Source organism: Helianthus annuus, chromosome 8, assembly GCF_002127325.2.
Source record: "Helianthus annuus cultivar XRQ/B chromosome 8, HanXRQr2.0-SUNRISE, whole genome shotgun sequence".
NCBI classification, from domain to species: Eukaryota; Viridiplantae; Streptophyta; class Magnoliopsida; order Asterales; family Asteraceae; genus Helianthus; species Helianthus annuus.
In genome coordinates, this window is record NC_035440.2 from 48,505,175 (window position 1) to 48,523,473 (window position 18,299).

Genomic DNA, 18,299 nt, shown 5'->3' on the forward strand with positions numbered 1-18,299 from the left:
TCTGTTAACATACCTGAAGTGATGTATGCTATGCAGGGTTTAGAAGACAAAGCCAGATGGCCCCGAAATAACCAACGGAAAGCTGATTGGAAAAACAAATCCAAGTGGTGTGCCTTCCACGAGGATTTTGGACATGTCACTAAGGATTGCATCACTCTATGGAAAGAAATAAGCTATCTCCTGAGCAAAGGGTATCTAAAGGATCTGCTTGGAAAAAAGAAGAATAAAGGGCAGGATCCTGAGAAGGATCTTAAACGAGCAGCATCACCCCCAGCAGATGCCAAAATAATTAACTTTATTTCAGGAGGATCCAATATTTGCGGAACTTCATATTCCGCAGCCAAGAGACATGCAAAGGAAGCTAAGGCAGAAAGAGGAGAAAAACCGACCAGGATGACGACGCTCACAACTGACAAACTGATCACTTTTGATAGTGATGACAGGGATACTGTTCAGGATCCTCACCATGATGCTCTAGTAATTACTTTATATGTGGCTAACCATTTTGTACGTAGGATATTGGTGGATAATGGCAGCTCCGTCAACATAATCCAACTAGAAACTTTGAAAAGAATGAATGTATCCCCAATGGATATTACATCAAAATCCACCGTGCTTGTTGGGTTCAGTGGAGAGGCCAGAAACACAGTGGGAGAGATAAAGTTACCGGTATATGTTGAAGGGGTCAACTCAATACAACGTTTCTGTGTGATGGACTCCCTATCCTGCTATAACATCATACTAGGCAGGCCATGGATCCATGATATGAAGTCTGTGCCATCGACTTATCATCAGTGCATCAAGATCCTTACCCCTTGGGGGCTTGTCAAGGTTGATAGTGACCAGCAGGAGGCGAAGGAATGTTACTCATCCTCAATGAAATCCTCAACCAAGCCTAATGCAGCATAGCAATTAAAGATGCGGGCCCAGGATATCGTGGAGGCTTCGGAGTAGGATGTAAAGAAAATTATCCTGGATCAGGATAATCCAGATATCTCGGTGCTCGTAGGAACCAATATCCCTCAGGATATTGAAAATCAATTGAATAATTTTTTGAAATGCAGGATGTCGACATTCGCATGGAAACATGAGGATATAACAGGTATTTCCAAGGATATTATAACACATAAGCTTGGTATTAACAGGTCATGCAAGCCTGTCCAGCAGAAAAGAAGGAAGTTTGCTCCAGAACGAAACATAATTATTCAGGAAGAGGTTGAAAGACTATTGAAGTCCAAGATGATCAGGGAAGTCAAATTTCCCAAGTGGCTAGCAAATGTGGTTGTGGTTCAAAAGAAGAATGGGAAATGGAGAGTTTGTGTAGATTACACAGACTTGAACAAAGCATGTCTGTTTTGGTCAAAAATTACTGAAGCAATTAAGTGATCAAATTAGTTAAGTGAGGTAGTGTGCTAGAAATATGTGTTGTAAATATGCTGATTAAGTTATTTGTAAAAACAGTTTGAGGATACGACTCAGGATATAGAGTTGTATCTATGATCAAACAATGAGCAAAAAAGGTAAAGGGTGACACCGGATATATTAGGAAAGCCCTTGATCAATCTAGATCGCCGACATAAAACCTCAGGAGCTGACAATTGCAACTGCCTTGTTCTTCTATTAATTCAAATATCAGGATACAGTGCAGCATGTGATGCGGATCAACTAGGTGTTACAAGGTAATTCGAGTACATGTGTTTGTGTGCAGTGATTGCTAGTAGCTAGAGTGTAAGTTGTGCGAGTGAAAGTGAGTGCCTTAACTTGATCTGATCCATCTATTTATAGTAAAAGAAATTCAACAAACTACCCTATTAAACCGGGATTCGGCGGATATTCCACATTCGAACGTTGTAGACCTGTCCTTCGGGTGCAACGTCTCTCACATAACTGGTTTGCCCGAGTGTTAAGGAGAAAAGGTCCACTTGACTGTTAGTGACCCACAGCTTCTAACCTGCATGTGGTCAATTTAGCTAATACCAGGATATCGCACCAGGATGTTACCAATATCCTGATCCGGTATCCTGATCATAAGTAAATAACAAAAAGCAGAATATTAGTCAGGATATATATGCTCAGAACATGGCCCATAACAATTGTCCCCAAAATATATCTGTTGGTATACCAATCCAACGGATATATTTTAAAAACTCTATCTCGTAGACCGAGGCAATTAAATTGAAATGACGGTCAAGATTGCACTATACAACTTCCAACGCGCTTTTCACTCGATGGACATCTACAATGCTCCTATATCTTCTCTTTTTTTTTGAGAAGCAGAGATCATCAACAGAATCTCCAGGTAATCACTTATCCCTTCCACGTTTTCTGTTAACTTTATTCTTCCTCCGATGGCTACTGTGGCCCATTCTCAGACCGGTAAATCATCGGAATCCTTCGTTCAGCAAAACCTTCTCAAAAATCCCGAGAAGGAGATCTGTGCTTTTGATAACGCAGACATTGCGGCGTTGAGAGCCTCCGCCGCTTTCCCCAATGGCACGATTTTTAGACCATTTGATCAAACAATTCGACCAGATGTTTCTTCTACTGATTGGGTCTGTTTTCCGGCATACCCTTTCTCGCTAGGTCTTCGGTATCCATTTCCTGAATTTATGATGCAGTTCTTCCGGACTACCGGTATTTCCTTTGCCCAAACCATGCCCATGGTCTGGAGAGTATTAATCGTGCTCAACCAAATTAAAAACCTTTACTATCCCGACCTCTGCATCGAGGATATGCCAATTGCTTACCGCCTCCGATCCCATGGTTCCAGTCGATTCCTGCTCTTTTCGACTTCCAGCAAACTGCTTATTCTTAAAGCCACCAAAAACGAAGATGGATGGCAACGCAAGTTCTTCTTCGTCAAACGAGACTCCATTCATGAGGGTGCTAGTCTTCTGGTGGAGTGGTTAACCACCGGTAGGATCATGAATGTCCCCATGTACTTCTAGACTTCTATCTTGTGCTAATATCTTCTTATTTGATCTTTTCGCAATGAATTTTAAGGAAGTAGCTCCCCCTACTGCGGAATCAGAAAAAAGAATCGAAGCAGTTTACCAATTGCCTGCAAGTGACAGGAGTTTTACCACACACATCCCGAGTTCCAGCCAATACTCATCATCCGAAATGTCTGGTAAGAGTTACTTTTGAAATGACTAATTAATGTAATATAATATAATGAAGAGTAATAAGGATGTAGGAGTTTTCCCTGTATGCAGCACCAGCCAAGACTCCTGAGGTTTTCGACCTTGATGAGCTGGACAGTTATTCTGATCAGGTCCAGATCAAGAAGGTATCTAGTCCCAAGGCCACGGCCTCATCCAAGCCCAGCAGCTCCAAAGCCATCATCATTCCCAAACCTTCGCCAGCTACTAAACCCCGGAGTTCAAGTTCTCGTAAAAGGAAAGAGCCTGATTCTCCTGTTATCTCCGATACATTCCCCTATGAGAATCATGGGTTCATTGAGGCAAGCGGATTCATGACTTCTTTTCTCAACCAGGTTAATATCTTTGAGCCATATCATGCGCCTTATACTACTTATAAGTATTTATTAAAACCAATACCTGTCCTTTTACTTTGTAGGGCCTCGAACGTCTGGTTCATTTATATCAAGAATCCTGTGGGCTCAACAAGACGCTTGAATCCAAGTTGAAGAAAGCTGAGGTTACCATCTCCGATCAGGGTATGATTGCAGGCGCCAAATCTCGGCATTACGAGGACAAGTTCAAGGCTATGACCCAAGAACACCAGGCTGCCCTCAACAAAGCTGCTATCCAGGCCCAAGCCGATCTTGATACTGCCCATGCTCAACACGAACAGGATATGATCAGCTACCGGGAAAGCCTTAAAAGTTCCGTCATCACTTCCCTTCTCCAGGCCAGGCTAAAGATGGCCCACGAAGCCAAAGCACTGGGCTTCGAATGCCCTTCTTGGGACATTAATGCCTGGGAAACAAAGCTAAGGAGTCTCGGCGGCACTTCTGCTAAACCTACAGCTGAAGGATCTTCAAAGGCAGTCGAAAAACCAACTGATGCTGAGAGGGATGCTCAGGTTGATCCCGAGGCAGATGCTGTTGAAAATGCCACGAACGAAGAAGACGATGCCTCCTAAAACTTATTTCCCTTAAATTTGAGAGTTATGCTTATTTGAACAATTTTATTTTCTTTTTCTGTTGAACCATTTTATTTCCTGTATTAAAACAATTTGATAACCAAGGGTGCATGGGTCCTAAGTTTTAGGACGAAGCCTTTGGTTATCGGCTGGCGTCGTTTATTTTTAAATAATACCACCTTCTGTCTTATTTGTTGTTGCCTTTTAATTTCTGTCATGCATTTTTTAGCTTAGATTTTAGCTTTGCAAAATTTGTGCAACTATCTTTTGAAAACATCATGATCAATATACTCAGTGATATCCTCTAAAGACTTTTATCAAATAGAATTTCTTAAAATGCAAACAATTTTAAACAAAATTTCCAAAGAATAAAAGATAGTCTATTTTCCAAAACCTGTTTTGATAACACTTGTTTGTGTTAGTGCACTATGTCTGTTGACTTCGTCTTGTATCATGTAATAGGATAGGATAGGATATTCAGTGCCCGAGGTTCGAGAAACAGTTTTTAAGGGAAATGGTAGTGATTCCACTTGAAATGATCAAGTGCTATTTCAAGCGAAATCAGAACTAAGTGATTCCGCTTGAAATGGACTTGTCCATTTCAAGCGAAACCCCACCTAGTATAAATAGGGTACTTGTGTTTTCATTTGGTACGGCTTCTGAATTTGTAACGAAGTGCTGCCAAAATTTGTCCAGGTTGTAATCTCTGTTTATATCAATCAAAGTGACAAATTAAAGAGTATCAAGCTGTTTCCACGTCCGTTTCACTGATTCTGCCTTTGAATCGGATATAAAGCTCTTCTGAACGACTCTTCGGGTCAAACAACGATCCTACAAGTGGTATCAGAGCTCAGGAAGAAGAGTCTAGCTTGATATCATCTATTTTCTGACTTCTACACCTTCTTTTTCAAACTGGACAAGATTTCATGGTCAAAATGGAATGAATTTTTCACCGAATATGCAAAATGGTATAATAACAAAGCCTTGAGAGTTTGACACCGAAATTCATCCTAAAAATGACAAAAATTGGACAAATACTTGATTCCGCTTGAACGAGTGTTACTATTCCGCTTGAAAATTGCACCAGATTTCGCTTGAAATAGCAAGTAATTCCGCTCGAAACAGTGATTCTGCTCGAAATTCAATCAGATTCCGCTTCAAATAGATTCCGCTTGAAATCAATGTCTGATTTCGCTTGAAGAATTGATCTGATTCCGCTCGAATTGTTATCCAAGAGATTCCGCTTGAGAATTAATGTTTGATTCCGCCTGAACTTGTCTGTCAAGTGATCTCGCTTGGAGTCTGATTTCGCTTCAAAAGTGATTTCGTTTAAAATCACTATTTCGCTTAAAAAGAGGATTTTAGTGTCGAGATCATTTCACGTCAATCGAGTGTCAGTCTATTTCAGATTACTTGATATTGTTTGTACTGATTGTGTTTACTTGATTGTCTCCAGGATCAAACCATGGCTGAAGAATTCTACAACACGTTTTTCAACGCGTTCACATCCGAATCTTCTAAGATTACAACTGTAACCCCAAAAACCATCACAAAAGCGATCAATGAGAACATCAAGCATGATAATTTCTACGGAACACATTCAAAACCACCAACTCTGGAAAGCATTGAGGATTATACATGGTGGAAAGAACGGTTTCTCAACTGGGCGAAAGCATATGCGCATGAGAGCTGGTTCTGTTTAGAGTTCGGATATGAGAGACCAAAAGATGATAAAGGCGAAGACTTTCCATTCAAAAGATTATCCAGAGAAGATAAATTTGAATATGCTGCCGAACAGAGAATGATTGCGTTGATTCAGTCAGCAATCAGAAATGATATTTTTGCGTTGCTTAATCATGATGGGTCATCTAAATCAGTTTGGGAAGCTTTACGTGTTAAAGCGGAGGGGGGTAAACAGATTAAAAAGAACAAAATTGCATTGCTTAAAAAAGAATTTGATCTGTTTGATAGTTTAAAAGGAGAGACTATGAGGCAAATGATTGAGAGGTTCTGTCATCTTAAAATTGAACTTGAACGTTTTGAGATAGTGAAAAACAAGAGAGGAAATTATAGACAAAGTGATTGAAGCGTTACCATGAGCTGATCAGTGGCAAACGTTTGTTTTTATTTTAAAAAATGATGCTTTGTATGAAACAATCTCTCTTGATAAATTGTTTGAAAAGATTGAAACTCATGAGCTTGAATTGCAGAAACAAAACAAGATGAGCAGTTCTTCTAATCAACAGAATGTTGGATTGTACTACAAAGGAAGTTTACCTTTAGAGAAAGTTGTCAGTTCACCAAAGACAGCATTCAGTGGTGAGAGAACAAAAGAACCCGAAAAAAACTCATCAAGGTATGCTCCGGGTTATCATTCATCAGCTTCAAAAGCTAGTTCTGAAGAAGCAGAGGAGATTTTGTGCAACATTGCTCTCAAGTTGAAAAATTCTCCTGCAATGAGCATCAATGCAGCTAAGCAGCAAATGAGTTTTCTTGCATCCATTCTGGAATCATATGAAGGTCTTGTAGCTGGCAAAATTGGAAACTCTGAGTTAACCAAAGAAGACTACGACCAGATTGATCCGGAAGAGATGGAACTCATTGACATCCGTTGGTGTTTAGCTAGTTGCATCCGCAGAGCTCAGAGATATATGGAAATTACTGGGAAACAATCTCTTGGAGGTGCTTCAACAAAACTTGGATTTGACAAATCCAAAGTGACCTGCTTCAAATGCAAGCAGAAAGGTCATTTCAAGAGAGAATGCACTAATTCTGCAGTTGGTGGAAATGAACATCCGTTCAATGATGATTACTACTGAAAGGCGATCTACCACCGTAGCAGAGAAGAGCCAAAGATGATTGAAGATAAACCCATAGAGAAATCAAGAGCTTGTTTTGTAATTCAAGATGATGAAGGTTTTGACTGGAGCGAAATTTGTCCAGAAGAAGATCGTTTGGAGAATATTCGAAAAAACAGCTCATGGCAGAGCTATGACAGAGAAAAGGCAGTTTGTTTTAGTTGCTGAAATTAAAGAGGAAAACAAAGATGAAAAAGACACAACTGAAAACAAAGAAGAAAATGTTGTTGCTGAGATCAAAGAGAAAACTCGAGAAGAGATTTTGAGTGAGAAAACTTATTATGAAAGAAACATTGTTTTGAACAGAATGGATGACATGCAAGAAGAATATGAAAATGCTTTCAGCAGAAAAATATGGGATAAAAAGAGAGAGTGTTACTTCAACCGAGAAGGTGAACCAGTTGTCCCAAAGAAAGACATAATCTTTGAAGATGTTCTTCTCATAATTCCTTCAAGAGCCGAGTACTATAGAAATGTGTTGAAAGATGACATATATGCGAAAAGACATGAAAAGGAAATTAGATATCCCATGTTATCGTGTCTGAGAAAAAGGGATGAAGAGAGAATGAAGAAGAATGTTGAAGAAATGGTGAACAATCTGAAGAAAGTTGCTGAAGAGGTTAAAGCTGAAAATGCTGAAGTTGAGGCTGTGAAAGAAATCAAACTGGTGAATGTTGAAGAAGTGAAAGAAAAAGTTGAGGTGAATGAAGAAGTGGAGAAAGCTGTTACTGAAGAACAGCAGATTGGAGAAGATGAGAAGAAAACTGAAAGTTTGACAGAAGAAAAGAGTGAGAATTTGGAAGCTGGTGATGCTGGTAATGAAGTCAGTGTTGAAGAAAAGCAGAATGTTGCTGAGCTGAAGCAGACAGAGGCAGCTGAAAACACCGAGGTGCCAATCACTGAGGTAAATTCTGATTCTGAAATCTTAAAACCGACTGAACAATGCAAGAAATGCATGGAAACATGCAGAGCTTGTACTGAAAAAGATCAGAAGTTAAGGACAAGAGATCTTGAATTTACAAAAATTGAAAACATTTTCAAAGAAAAATGCAAAGACATGCTAGAAAAAGAAAAAGTTTTAAAAGAAAATGATGAAAAACTTTCTGAAAAATATAAAAAATTAGAATAAGAAAATGAGATTTTGAAAGAAAATGTTTTGAAAATGACAGAAGAATGTGAACGAAAAGAAAGTGTTTGCCAAGAAATGAAGAAAGAATATGATTCAATGAAATTGGCATATCACATTACAAAAGAGTCATATGAAAAAGTGAAAGATGAAATGAAATTTGCTCAATCAAGAATGAATTATCTTTCTGAAACAACTAAAGAACTTAAACGAATGTATGAAATCAAACAAGGTGTTGTTAATTCCTATATTGATGATGTTGCTAAGCTAAAGCGACAGATTGCTGATTTAGAACAGGACAACAACAAGTTAAAAAGTTATCATGTGTCATCATATGTGCTTGAACGTATTTTCAATATAAAACCGGGAGATGGTGAGTCTGAGCAAAACAAGAAAGGCATTGGCTCAGAATTTCATCAAGTTCCTCCACCGGAAAAGTTTGCATTTTATGATGAGGAAAAGGTCGAAAAAGCTTTCAACATGGTTGATCAATTGCCAGACAATATTGACATAACCTATTCCAAATCTGATGATACTCATGATTCAGAGGTGGTAGGTAAAGTTGTTGAAAGTGTGTTGAAAGAAGAGTCAGTTGATACAGGTAAATCTGAATCACAGGATGAAAATGAAGGTAATTTTCATGATGGCTATCTGAAAAACACAAAATCCAAGATGATACTCATGGTCTGTTAAGAAACAAGTGACTTCGGTAAAAGATGAGAAAGTTGAAGTTAAAGATGAAAAAGTCTTTGTTCCTAATGACAAAGATTTTCCGACATTGAATGAAAATTATTGCATTGAAATGCCTAAGGTCAAACAGACCTGGGCTAAATTGTTCATGTAATTGAATATTTTGAATGTGCAGATGCTCAACAAAATCAAAGAAGGTGACAATGGAAGTTGGAGCAGCCTGGCACATGCAAAAGAGGAAGAGGTTGCTGTACCCTGGTTTGGTTGAACAGGGAGTTTAACATTTTCTGTAGATAAATAAACAATATTTTCAAAAACCCTAAAAATTTGAAAAATTAAAAACCAAAAATATGTTTGTTTTTAATTGTTATCAAAAATAGAAAATAAAAAAAATATATGTGTTGATTGAATATGCCGAAACCCTCACGGCGGAACAAACATGATTAATTTCACAAGATTGAAAAACGGTTTTCAAACTGTAAATGATCAATGTGTTGTAAATCATGGGGGTATTTACTGCTTTTTGTGCAAATGATTCATAGTTAGCAGAAAATGGATGGCGAGGCAAAGCTATCAGTATCGTGTTGTCAAATTTTCTTTAAATAATTTTGCATTTTAGGGGGAGAAAAAATTGTCAGAAAATACAAAAACATTAGAAAATTTGAAAAAACCAAAAACATGATAAAATTCAAAAATTGAGTTTTGTGTAAAAAGAGGAAATGATAGTACATCAGTAGACAGTTACAGTATGCTAAAGAAATGTAATGATTAAATAGGGTTAAACAGTCTCACTGATGATATGCCGATAGGTTTTTATACATTTAATAAACTTTTTCGGGATATAAACCTAAGCAAGTTTGAATTTTTGCTTATTTCGTGGGGAACACTACTTGGATATATAGGTAACCCCTGAAATCTCGTTTGAAAGGTCCCTCTTTCTGAGATACTAGGTCTTTATGCTTAGTGATATCTGGGGTATTATCTCGGGACTTCTGATTTTGCGGAAGCAATAGCCTAGTCCCTGTATAATACTTTCCGCATTGCTTGAAACATAGCATCCCCCTCAGCAAATTTATGAAACAATAAAATTGATAATCATTGCTGTTGTAAAAAAGATCCTCTAAAGGGGACACACCTAAAGTCAAACCGTCATCTCTCTGCTGAACGGAAGTTCTAACCTGAGCTCTCACGGTTTCGCATCTAACCCCTTACAGATATCATCTAGGTATATTCACCTGTAAGACTGAATATTGGGATCTGGATACGGGAGTATATTCAAGAGGTGGGACACATGAATGAGTTTAAGTTCTTAAAACACCTAATTCGTATCCTGAATCAGTTGAAATTTGTGTGAAAATTTAAGTGGATCAGTATATCGACAATCTAAGTGAATTGTTTAATTCTTAATGTGTAACTAAGCTCAACGGTACTTGTGACTTGTCAAAAACTGATATGATCCTCTGACGCATACTCAAACAAAAATATTGTCTGTAAATATGCTTGTATATATTTCTTTACTGCTTTATATTTTCAGAAAAATACAAAAAGATTTTTGATTCTGCTTTATTTTCAACAACCGATGTCTGAAATGCTGAGTTTCAAAATCTAAGTAAGCTGGTTATGTTTCTGAAAATAAAACAAGTTCATTAATTTGAAACTTGAAATTCTTTATCAAAAATCAAAAACAGTTTGTGATATCTCCAAGGTCATTAGTTTGGACTTGGATGAGTAACTGTGAGGGAGTTGGACTTTGGATTCTTAATGCTGCCAAATTAATGAAGTTTGTTGACAGAGGAAGTAGTTTAAAAGGTTTGATTTGAAAAGCATTATATTTATAGATGTTTGAGTGATTGCAGATAGTCCAGACTACGATCCTGAAAGCAGAGTCTAAGGGGGAGTCTGAAGACGAGCTCAAAGCAAGGGGGAGCTTGTAATCGGAACGCAAGGTGACGATCCCTAAAGCACAGAAGCTTGATGAAAGGGGGAGCCTAAAGAAACTGATAAAGAAAGAGTCAGGACAAGATCCTGAAGAAGCTGAAAAAGATAAAGATTGAAGGATGCTTACAATGTTACAATTTGGATGAGAAGGCAGAATGATCAAGACTGAAGATGTGTCATGCTGAAGATTAGACACTGAAGACTTCGTCAACATCCAAGGGGGAGTCTGTTAGTGCACTATGTATGTTGACTTCGTCTTGTATCATGTAATAGGATAGGATAGGATATTCAGTGCCCGAGGTTCGAGAAACAGTTTTTAAGGGAAATGGTAGTGATTCCGCTTGAAATAGACTTGACCATATCAAGCGAAACCTCACCTAGTATAAATAGGGTACTTGTGTTTTCATTTGGTACGGCTTCTGAATTTGTAACGAAGTGCTGCCAAAATTTGTCCAGGTTGTAATCTCTGTTTATATCAATCAAAGTGACAAATTAAAGAGTATCAAGCTGTTTCCACGTCCGTTTCACTGATTCCGCCTTTGAATCGGGTATAAAGCTCTTCTGAACGACTCGTTCGGGTCAAACAACGATCCTACAGTTTGATCAGAGTATTAATTCTCAATCCAAGTATCATCTCCCAAATATTCCAATCAAATATCCTGAATCATATTTCGAGAATATATTTCAAGAATATATCCTAAAGATATATCCTAATCAGAATATTTAAACTTTAAACGTAGTTTTGAAAGTTCAAACAACCCGTGTAAGATTCACAAAGGAAAGATCATCCCGGAACAGAGTACAACCCTGATATCGGACTTTACTCTTGTTGCAACTTTTGCCACCAAGATGTCCCCAGTTCGAGATACTTAGTATCTTAAGTCCCAACTCAATTTTCTGAGCTCCACACAATCGTCTTAGAAGGAATGTCCCCTGTGCATGAAGTCTATAAACACTTAGAAAATTTTTGAATATCAGTTCCAACTGTTTAGACAATTCTCGTGTTACAAGGGTAAAACCCAAAAATATACTGGAGATAAATCCTTAGTGCCCTGGGGAAAATCCCAAATTTTCATGCGCTATAAGCGGGAGTGTATAAACTCCAAGACTTTAGAAAGGTGATAACCTTTAAACCTTAGAGAGTATGAAAATACCCTTTCGTGAGAGAGGGTGATCAATCCTCATATACTTTAGGTTTCAGGATATAGCCAATAGTAACGAAATTGTCAGCCACTTTTACATGAACTGGTCCCGCCACCTTGAACTATTCCCGAATAACTTGCGCTCCAGGCGGGGTGTTTAAACCCAATTCGGACGAAAGGTGAATACCTTTAAACCTGTGAAGGGATCAGGATCCCTTAAACGTGAGAGAGGGGGCCAATCCTCTAATCTTTCGAAGTATTCTGAATGTATGTCCCGGAGCTATATCCCGAAGCATATACTGCAAAACAACAGTAAACTAAGGTGGGTGTTAGCCTGGCTAACACCCCTCGTATGCTTAAGTTAGTAATGGGTTCAAAACAATAAATAATATCGAAATTTAATAAAAGAGATAGAATTCATACCATCCTGAGTTAGAATTTAAATTCCATACTCACTTGAAATAGAATTTTAGATGTATAGCATTCCAGGATCTCGGTAACATATCCCCCTCCATATTCTTGAGTCAGTATGCTCCTTTTCCTGATTCTGATTCAACCTCATAGGGTCCTTCCCATTTTGGAGCCAACTTTTCATCAGCAGGATTAGTGGTATTCTGAAAAGCCTTTCTGAATACCCAATCTCCAACTTGAAATCTTCTAATCCTTATATTCTTGTTATATGCTTTAGATATTCTCTGTTGATATGCTGCCATCCTTAGTCTTGTTGCGTCTCTTGTCTCATCAATAGTATCCAATTCCTGGCATAGGACTTCAGGATTCTGCTCAGGATCTTGGAGGTTGGATCTTGCTGTAGGTATCACCATTTCTGTCGGGATCACGGCTTCTGCTCCAAATACTAAGGAGAATGGGGTTTAACCAGTCGCACTTTTCACTGTCGTTCTATCAGCCCATAAGACAAAGGGTAATTCTTCTGCCCATCTTCCCTTCTTAGCTCCAAGCCTTTTCTTCAAATTATTGACAATTATCTTGTTTGAGGATTCTGCTTGTCCATTTGCTTGAGGATGTACTGGTGTGGATTTGATCATTTTGATTCCCCAACTCTTGCAGAAGTCAGTAGTCCTCTTACTTATGAATTGAGATCCATTGTCACAAATTATTTCAGCTGGCACACCAAATCTAGTCAGTATATTCCTTTTTATGAAGGATACTACTTCCTGATCTCTGACTTGAACAAATGCTTCAGCTTCAACTCACTTAGAGAAATAATCAGTCATTGCCAGCATGAAGACTTTTCCTCCTGGAGCTTTTGGCAATTTTCCTACTATATCCATCCCCCATTTCATGAACGGCCAAGGAGATACAATAGGATATAATGGCTCTGCAGGCTGATGTATTATGTTGTTGTGTCTTTGGCATGCATCACATTTTCGATCATATTCTGCAGCATCTTTTCTCATGGTAGGCCAATAATATCTTGTTCTTAATACTTTTGAAAACAATGACCTGCCCCCAATATGGTTACCACAATCCCCTGCTGTACTTCTAGGAAATGTAAATTGTTTAAACAGACCACGACTATCAGAATTAAAAAGTGGGCTCCGGCCTAGGCACGTACATCCATCATTGCCCACTTCGCTGCTTTTAAGGGGCAGAACCCTCTTCCGTCATGACTTTATCGGCAAAGTCTTCTCCGGCATCCCTTCCAGCATCCTTCTCAGCATTCGTCTCAGCATCACCACCAGCATTCTTTGAAGCACCAGCATCATCTACCTTCTCGGTCACCTTAGCGGGCTCCTCTGTAGCAAGTTTTGAAGGGGGCTCCACAGGGTTGCCACCAAGATCCTTCAATTTCATCTCTGATGTATTGCAAAATACATCGGTATTCGCGTCAGTTTTAGTCGTTAGTTAGTTAGTTTTAGTGTCGGTTTAGTTTAGAATGTACATACTTTTGATTTATTTGTGTTTCCAGGTCTTTACAGCCAAAAGGAGCGAAAACGAGCAGAAATATGGAAAGGCGGAAGGCTGGCACGGAAACCGAGGAGTCGGGAGCTGAAACGAAGCAAAAATTACAGTTCTGGAGTTCCCAGGCGGGCCGCGTGGACTTATAATCACCCTTTACGCGCCCCGCATGAACTTAAAAGAGAATTATGGAAATTTGAATGTCTCGCGCCCCGCGTCAACTTAAGCAACATATCTACGCGGGCCGCGAGAGACATGGAGAATGGTTCTGATCTTTTAAACCCTAGGCGACCCGCATCAACTCTTCAATATATTTCAGGCGGGCCGCGAGAAAGCTGTATACGTGCACTCCAAGCAGCAGCTAACGGCTAGTAGGGTTTTTGAAGACTATTTAAAGATATCATCGTCAACAGCCGGAACATCTACGAAATTGGACAACCTTGGGCAAGTTTTGACTGCTGATTGAAGGCTGTTGAAGGGTTTGAAGCATCTTGGAAGCTTGGAATCATTCGGGTACACTTTAGAAGCGTTCGGGAGTGAAGACCACGGATTTTACCATCCTAATCTTTCGTTCTTTGTTCGTTTTTATGTGTAACATGATGAATTCAGAATTTGATACGACTTTATTTGAATTCTTGATTATGTTTTCCGGCTAAAAATCGTTTACTACCTAGGCTAATGACTATGGCATAATAAAGTTTGGATTTTTATTTGATTTTTGTCGTGGTTGTGGATCTTTCTTGTATTGTAAACGCTATGGTAGTTTATCTTGGTACATACGCGTGCTTGTGATTATTTGATTATTGTTTATTGCTTCATTCGATTCTTGGTGACGGTCTTTATCACATAATAGAGTCGGATTAGGGTTCTTGATTTAGGTGAGTGTCTATATCACGTAATAGGTCATTAATCCTTTAGGGTGAAAATCACGTGAAGTAACCTTAGAAATAATATTCGGTAATTAATTAAAATCAAGTGTGCTGCTAGACTCGTCGCGGAAAGGCTCGAGGATATTAATAGGTCTCGGAGTAGTTATAAGGAATTAACAACCCATTGTCTATTAAGCCAAGATTAAACCCATAGTTGCTTTAGACATTCGCGCGGCAAAGTAGAGCGTCTTACATAAGCACTTTCAAGAAACTAGAGGACGGAAAAGAAATCTAGAAAACCGGTGAGCTTAACATCCTAGGTAGTGCCACAAGAATCGCCTCGAGAGTGTTTGAGGGGCTTAGTGGTGTCTTAATAGGTTTAGCATTAAAAGATCCCGGTTCCACACCACAAAATTATCAAATAGGAATCCATTCTGAGTTTAGCCTGCGTCTAGCCTAGGTAGTCTTCATCGTCACTGGTCAAACCCTTCGTTCGAGTTCGTGTCTAGCTTTCTAGCATTCTTTTATTATTTTATTTAGGATTTTTTTTAGAAACCCCCCCCCCCAAATTAATAAACAATTTAGTATGTCGTGTCAGTCTGAGTCTAGATAGAGTCGTAGCGTAATCAGTAGAGTCTCGTGGGTTCGATACTCGGACTTACTTTAGCTTTACTACATCGATCGGTTCACTTGCCGGTTGTGTGTTTTAGGGTTTAGGTCGAGTCTTAGTTTTATAAATTTAAAGCTTAGAGAGTCTAGAATTAGGGTAATTTAGTTAGTTTTATTTAATCTATTTTCAGCACATCAAGTTTTTGGCGCCGTTGCCGGGGACTCTTGGCGATTGCGCTAATTACTTTGTTTGGACTTACTTGACATATTACGTGCTATTTGTTTCTTTGTTTGAGTCGTAGGCATCTAAGTAACTTAGTGTCTTTTTATAGTTAGTTGAGTCGTTTAGTAGAGTCTTCATACTTGTTTGTTTTCGGTTTTTGCAGTGGATGCCCCGTACGCGCTCGCAGGGACCGCCGCCGTTGCCGTTTGCACTCAAGTCTTCCTTCTCATCTTCTACGTCCGAGGTACGTGCTTCTAGCTCTACTTCATTTTCACAGTCCACCCCAGCGTTCGATTTTACACCAAAGTCTTCACCCCACAATTCCCCGCCACCCACCCGCCCACCTAGTCCACCACCCGTAGCTCACATGGCCCGTAGGACAGTTTACGACCAGGCTACCACCGGCTTCGCCGTGGTAATTCTCCCATCACCCTTCCCGAGATCCCGAACGATCGGTCTTGGCAGATTCCATCCTACATTATGACCGCCATCACCAATTCCTGCCAGTTCCATGGTCGTGACGACGAGGATGCCCCCACTCATATCAATCGCATCACTCGTCTCTGCAGCACCTTCTCCATTGAGGGTGTCAATCTTGATGCTAGGTATCTTCAGGTTTTTCCGTTCTCACTTGCTGGACGCGCAGCCGTCTGGTTCGATTCCCAGCCTGCTGGCACTTTCACTACTTGGGCAGGCCTTCGCGATGCATTCTTAGCCAAGTATTTTCCGCCAGCCAAGGCATCTCGCCTTCGTGACCAGATCCACTCGTTTCGTATGGAGCCAGATGAGCCGTATCACTTAACTTGGGAGCGTTTTCAGACCTTGATTACCCGTTGTTCTCAGCATGGTCTATCTGACTGGGCGTTAGTAGAGAAGTTCTACAATGGACTTACTCCTGAGATTAGGGCTCGTTTCGATACGTCAGCAGAAGGGCAGCTTATGGGAAAGAAGACAGTGGCGGAGTGCAATGATTTGTTTGAGAGTTTTTCCCACTCCGATATGGACTACAGCACTACCAGCAGGACTTCCATTCCTGTGCGTACCACCTCGGTCGGTCGAGGGGTAAACCAAGTTAGCTTGGATTCATCGGTAGCTGCTGCAGTCGAGAGAGCGAAGGAGGAGTTGAGGCAAGAGATGAGGCAGGAGTTGAGTGAGATAAAGAAGAAAGTCGATAGGTGTGAGGTTTGTCGAGGAGGACATGATACTATAGATTGTCCTACGATCACTCTTGAGCAGGTAGAGTACATAGCCGGTCAGTCTAGGGGTCCCACGAATCCGTTCAATAATTCTAATTCCAACTGGCGCGGTAGTGGTAATTCGAGTGGTTATCGTTCGTCTGGAAATCCTCCTGGATTTCCATCTGGTCAGTATCAGAGTAGAGGGCCCGGTATTTACACGGATTCTGGTTCAGGGCAGTTTAGTGGGTCAGGTTCGAGTGGTCAGTTTATGAGTGGGGGACCGACTCAGGAGAGTCAGGGTAGTGGGAAGGCTCCTGACGTTAGTACGAACAGGCTGGAGGAGATGTTTACCCAGATGATGACGCGGACCGATGCGTTCATCAAGAATCAGGAGCAAATTAATAAAAATAACGAGCTTCAGTTCAAGAATCAGCAGGCCGCCCTCCTCGATCTTCAGAGGACAGTAGGCGGGCTTGCTAAGCAGTTACAGGAGCACCCACCGGGTCAGTTTTCGGGAAACACTTTCCCGAATCCCGCGAATCAGTCAGCGAAGGCGATTACGACCCATAGTGGGAAGAGGAGATCGAGATGGAGGCTCCAGGCAAGGTGCACATGAGGCTAGCCCCAGCAAGTACCGCACACGCCGAGGAGTCGCCAGTAGAGCAGAGAGTGGAGAAGCAGCCGACGAAGGTTCGGCCGGCACCGGTGATTGATTATTCTCGCCTTCCGTTCCCCGCCCGTGCCAGGCAGCAGAAATATGCTCAGGAGTACGGGAAATTCCTCGAGATGTTTACTCAGTTGAAGATCAATCTTCCGTTCATCGAGGCGCTTCAGTCTATGCCTAAGTACGCGAAATTCCTTAAAGATCTTTTGAAGCGTAAGGAGAGAATCGGTGAGCTTTTGAATATTCCTTTGACAGGAGGTTGTTCCGCGGTAGTCTTGAATAAGCTACCAGAGAAGTTGACCGACCCTGGCACATTCACGATTCCATGTTTCTTTGGGGGAGCCGTTACCCCTGCTCACGCCTTAGCCGATTTAGGGGCCAGCATCAATCTGATGCCATTCTTGTTGTATGAGCGACTTGGTCTAGGAGAGCTTACACCCACGCGCATGTCATTGTCCTTGGCTGACCGATCAGTCAAGTATCCTCGTGGGATAGTAGAGAATTTGTTGGTGAAGGTCGATAGGTTTGTGTTCCCAGTAGATTTCGTTGTGCTCGACATGGAGGCCGATGAGAGAGTTCCTATTATTCTAGGCCGTCCATTCCTTCGAACCGCAAAGGCGATCATCGACGTCTTTGACGGTTAGATTTCTCTTTGTGCGGGTGACGAGGTTGTCACATTCGAGATCGATAGGGCGATGCAGCATCCTAACTGTGGAGATGATGTTAGTGGGCCGTGTCATTCCGTTTACTTTCTCAATTCATTCATATCTTGCGTCGACACGTGTCTTGAGTACATTAGTGGAGCTGATTTAGTAGGCGAGGGAGTTGTTGACGAGCATTCTGAGGATGAGGTAGATGAGGTAGAGGAGGAGCAGTTAGATGAGAGCGATGAGTTGAGTGCTGAGCCTTTAGAGCTCGATGCGATTAGTGATGAGAGTACTCCCGTAGAGATTCCACCGCCTTTAGAACTTAAGG

The 18,299-nt window shown here is 40.5% G+C and overlaps 1 protein-coding gene across 1 annotated transcript; it reads left to right on the forward strand.

Moving 5' to 3' along the window:
- The first annotated feature begins 15,962 nt into the window (after positions 1-15,962).
- LOC110869979 lies at positions 15,963-17,968 on the forward strand. The gene is made up of 2 exons (XM_022119175.1): positions 15,963-17,266; positions 17,407-17,968. Exons 1-2 carry the CDS (start codon positions 15,963-15,965, stop codon positions 17,966-17,968), a joined length of 1,866 nt encoding a protein of 621 aa, XP_021974867.1.
- Positions 17,969-18,299: the final 331 nt, after the last annotated feature.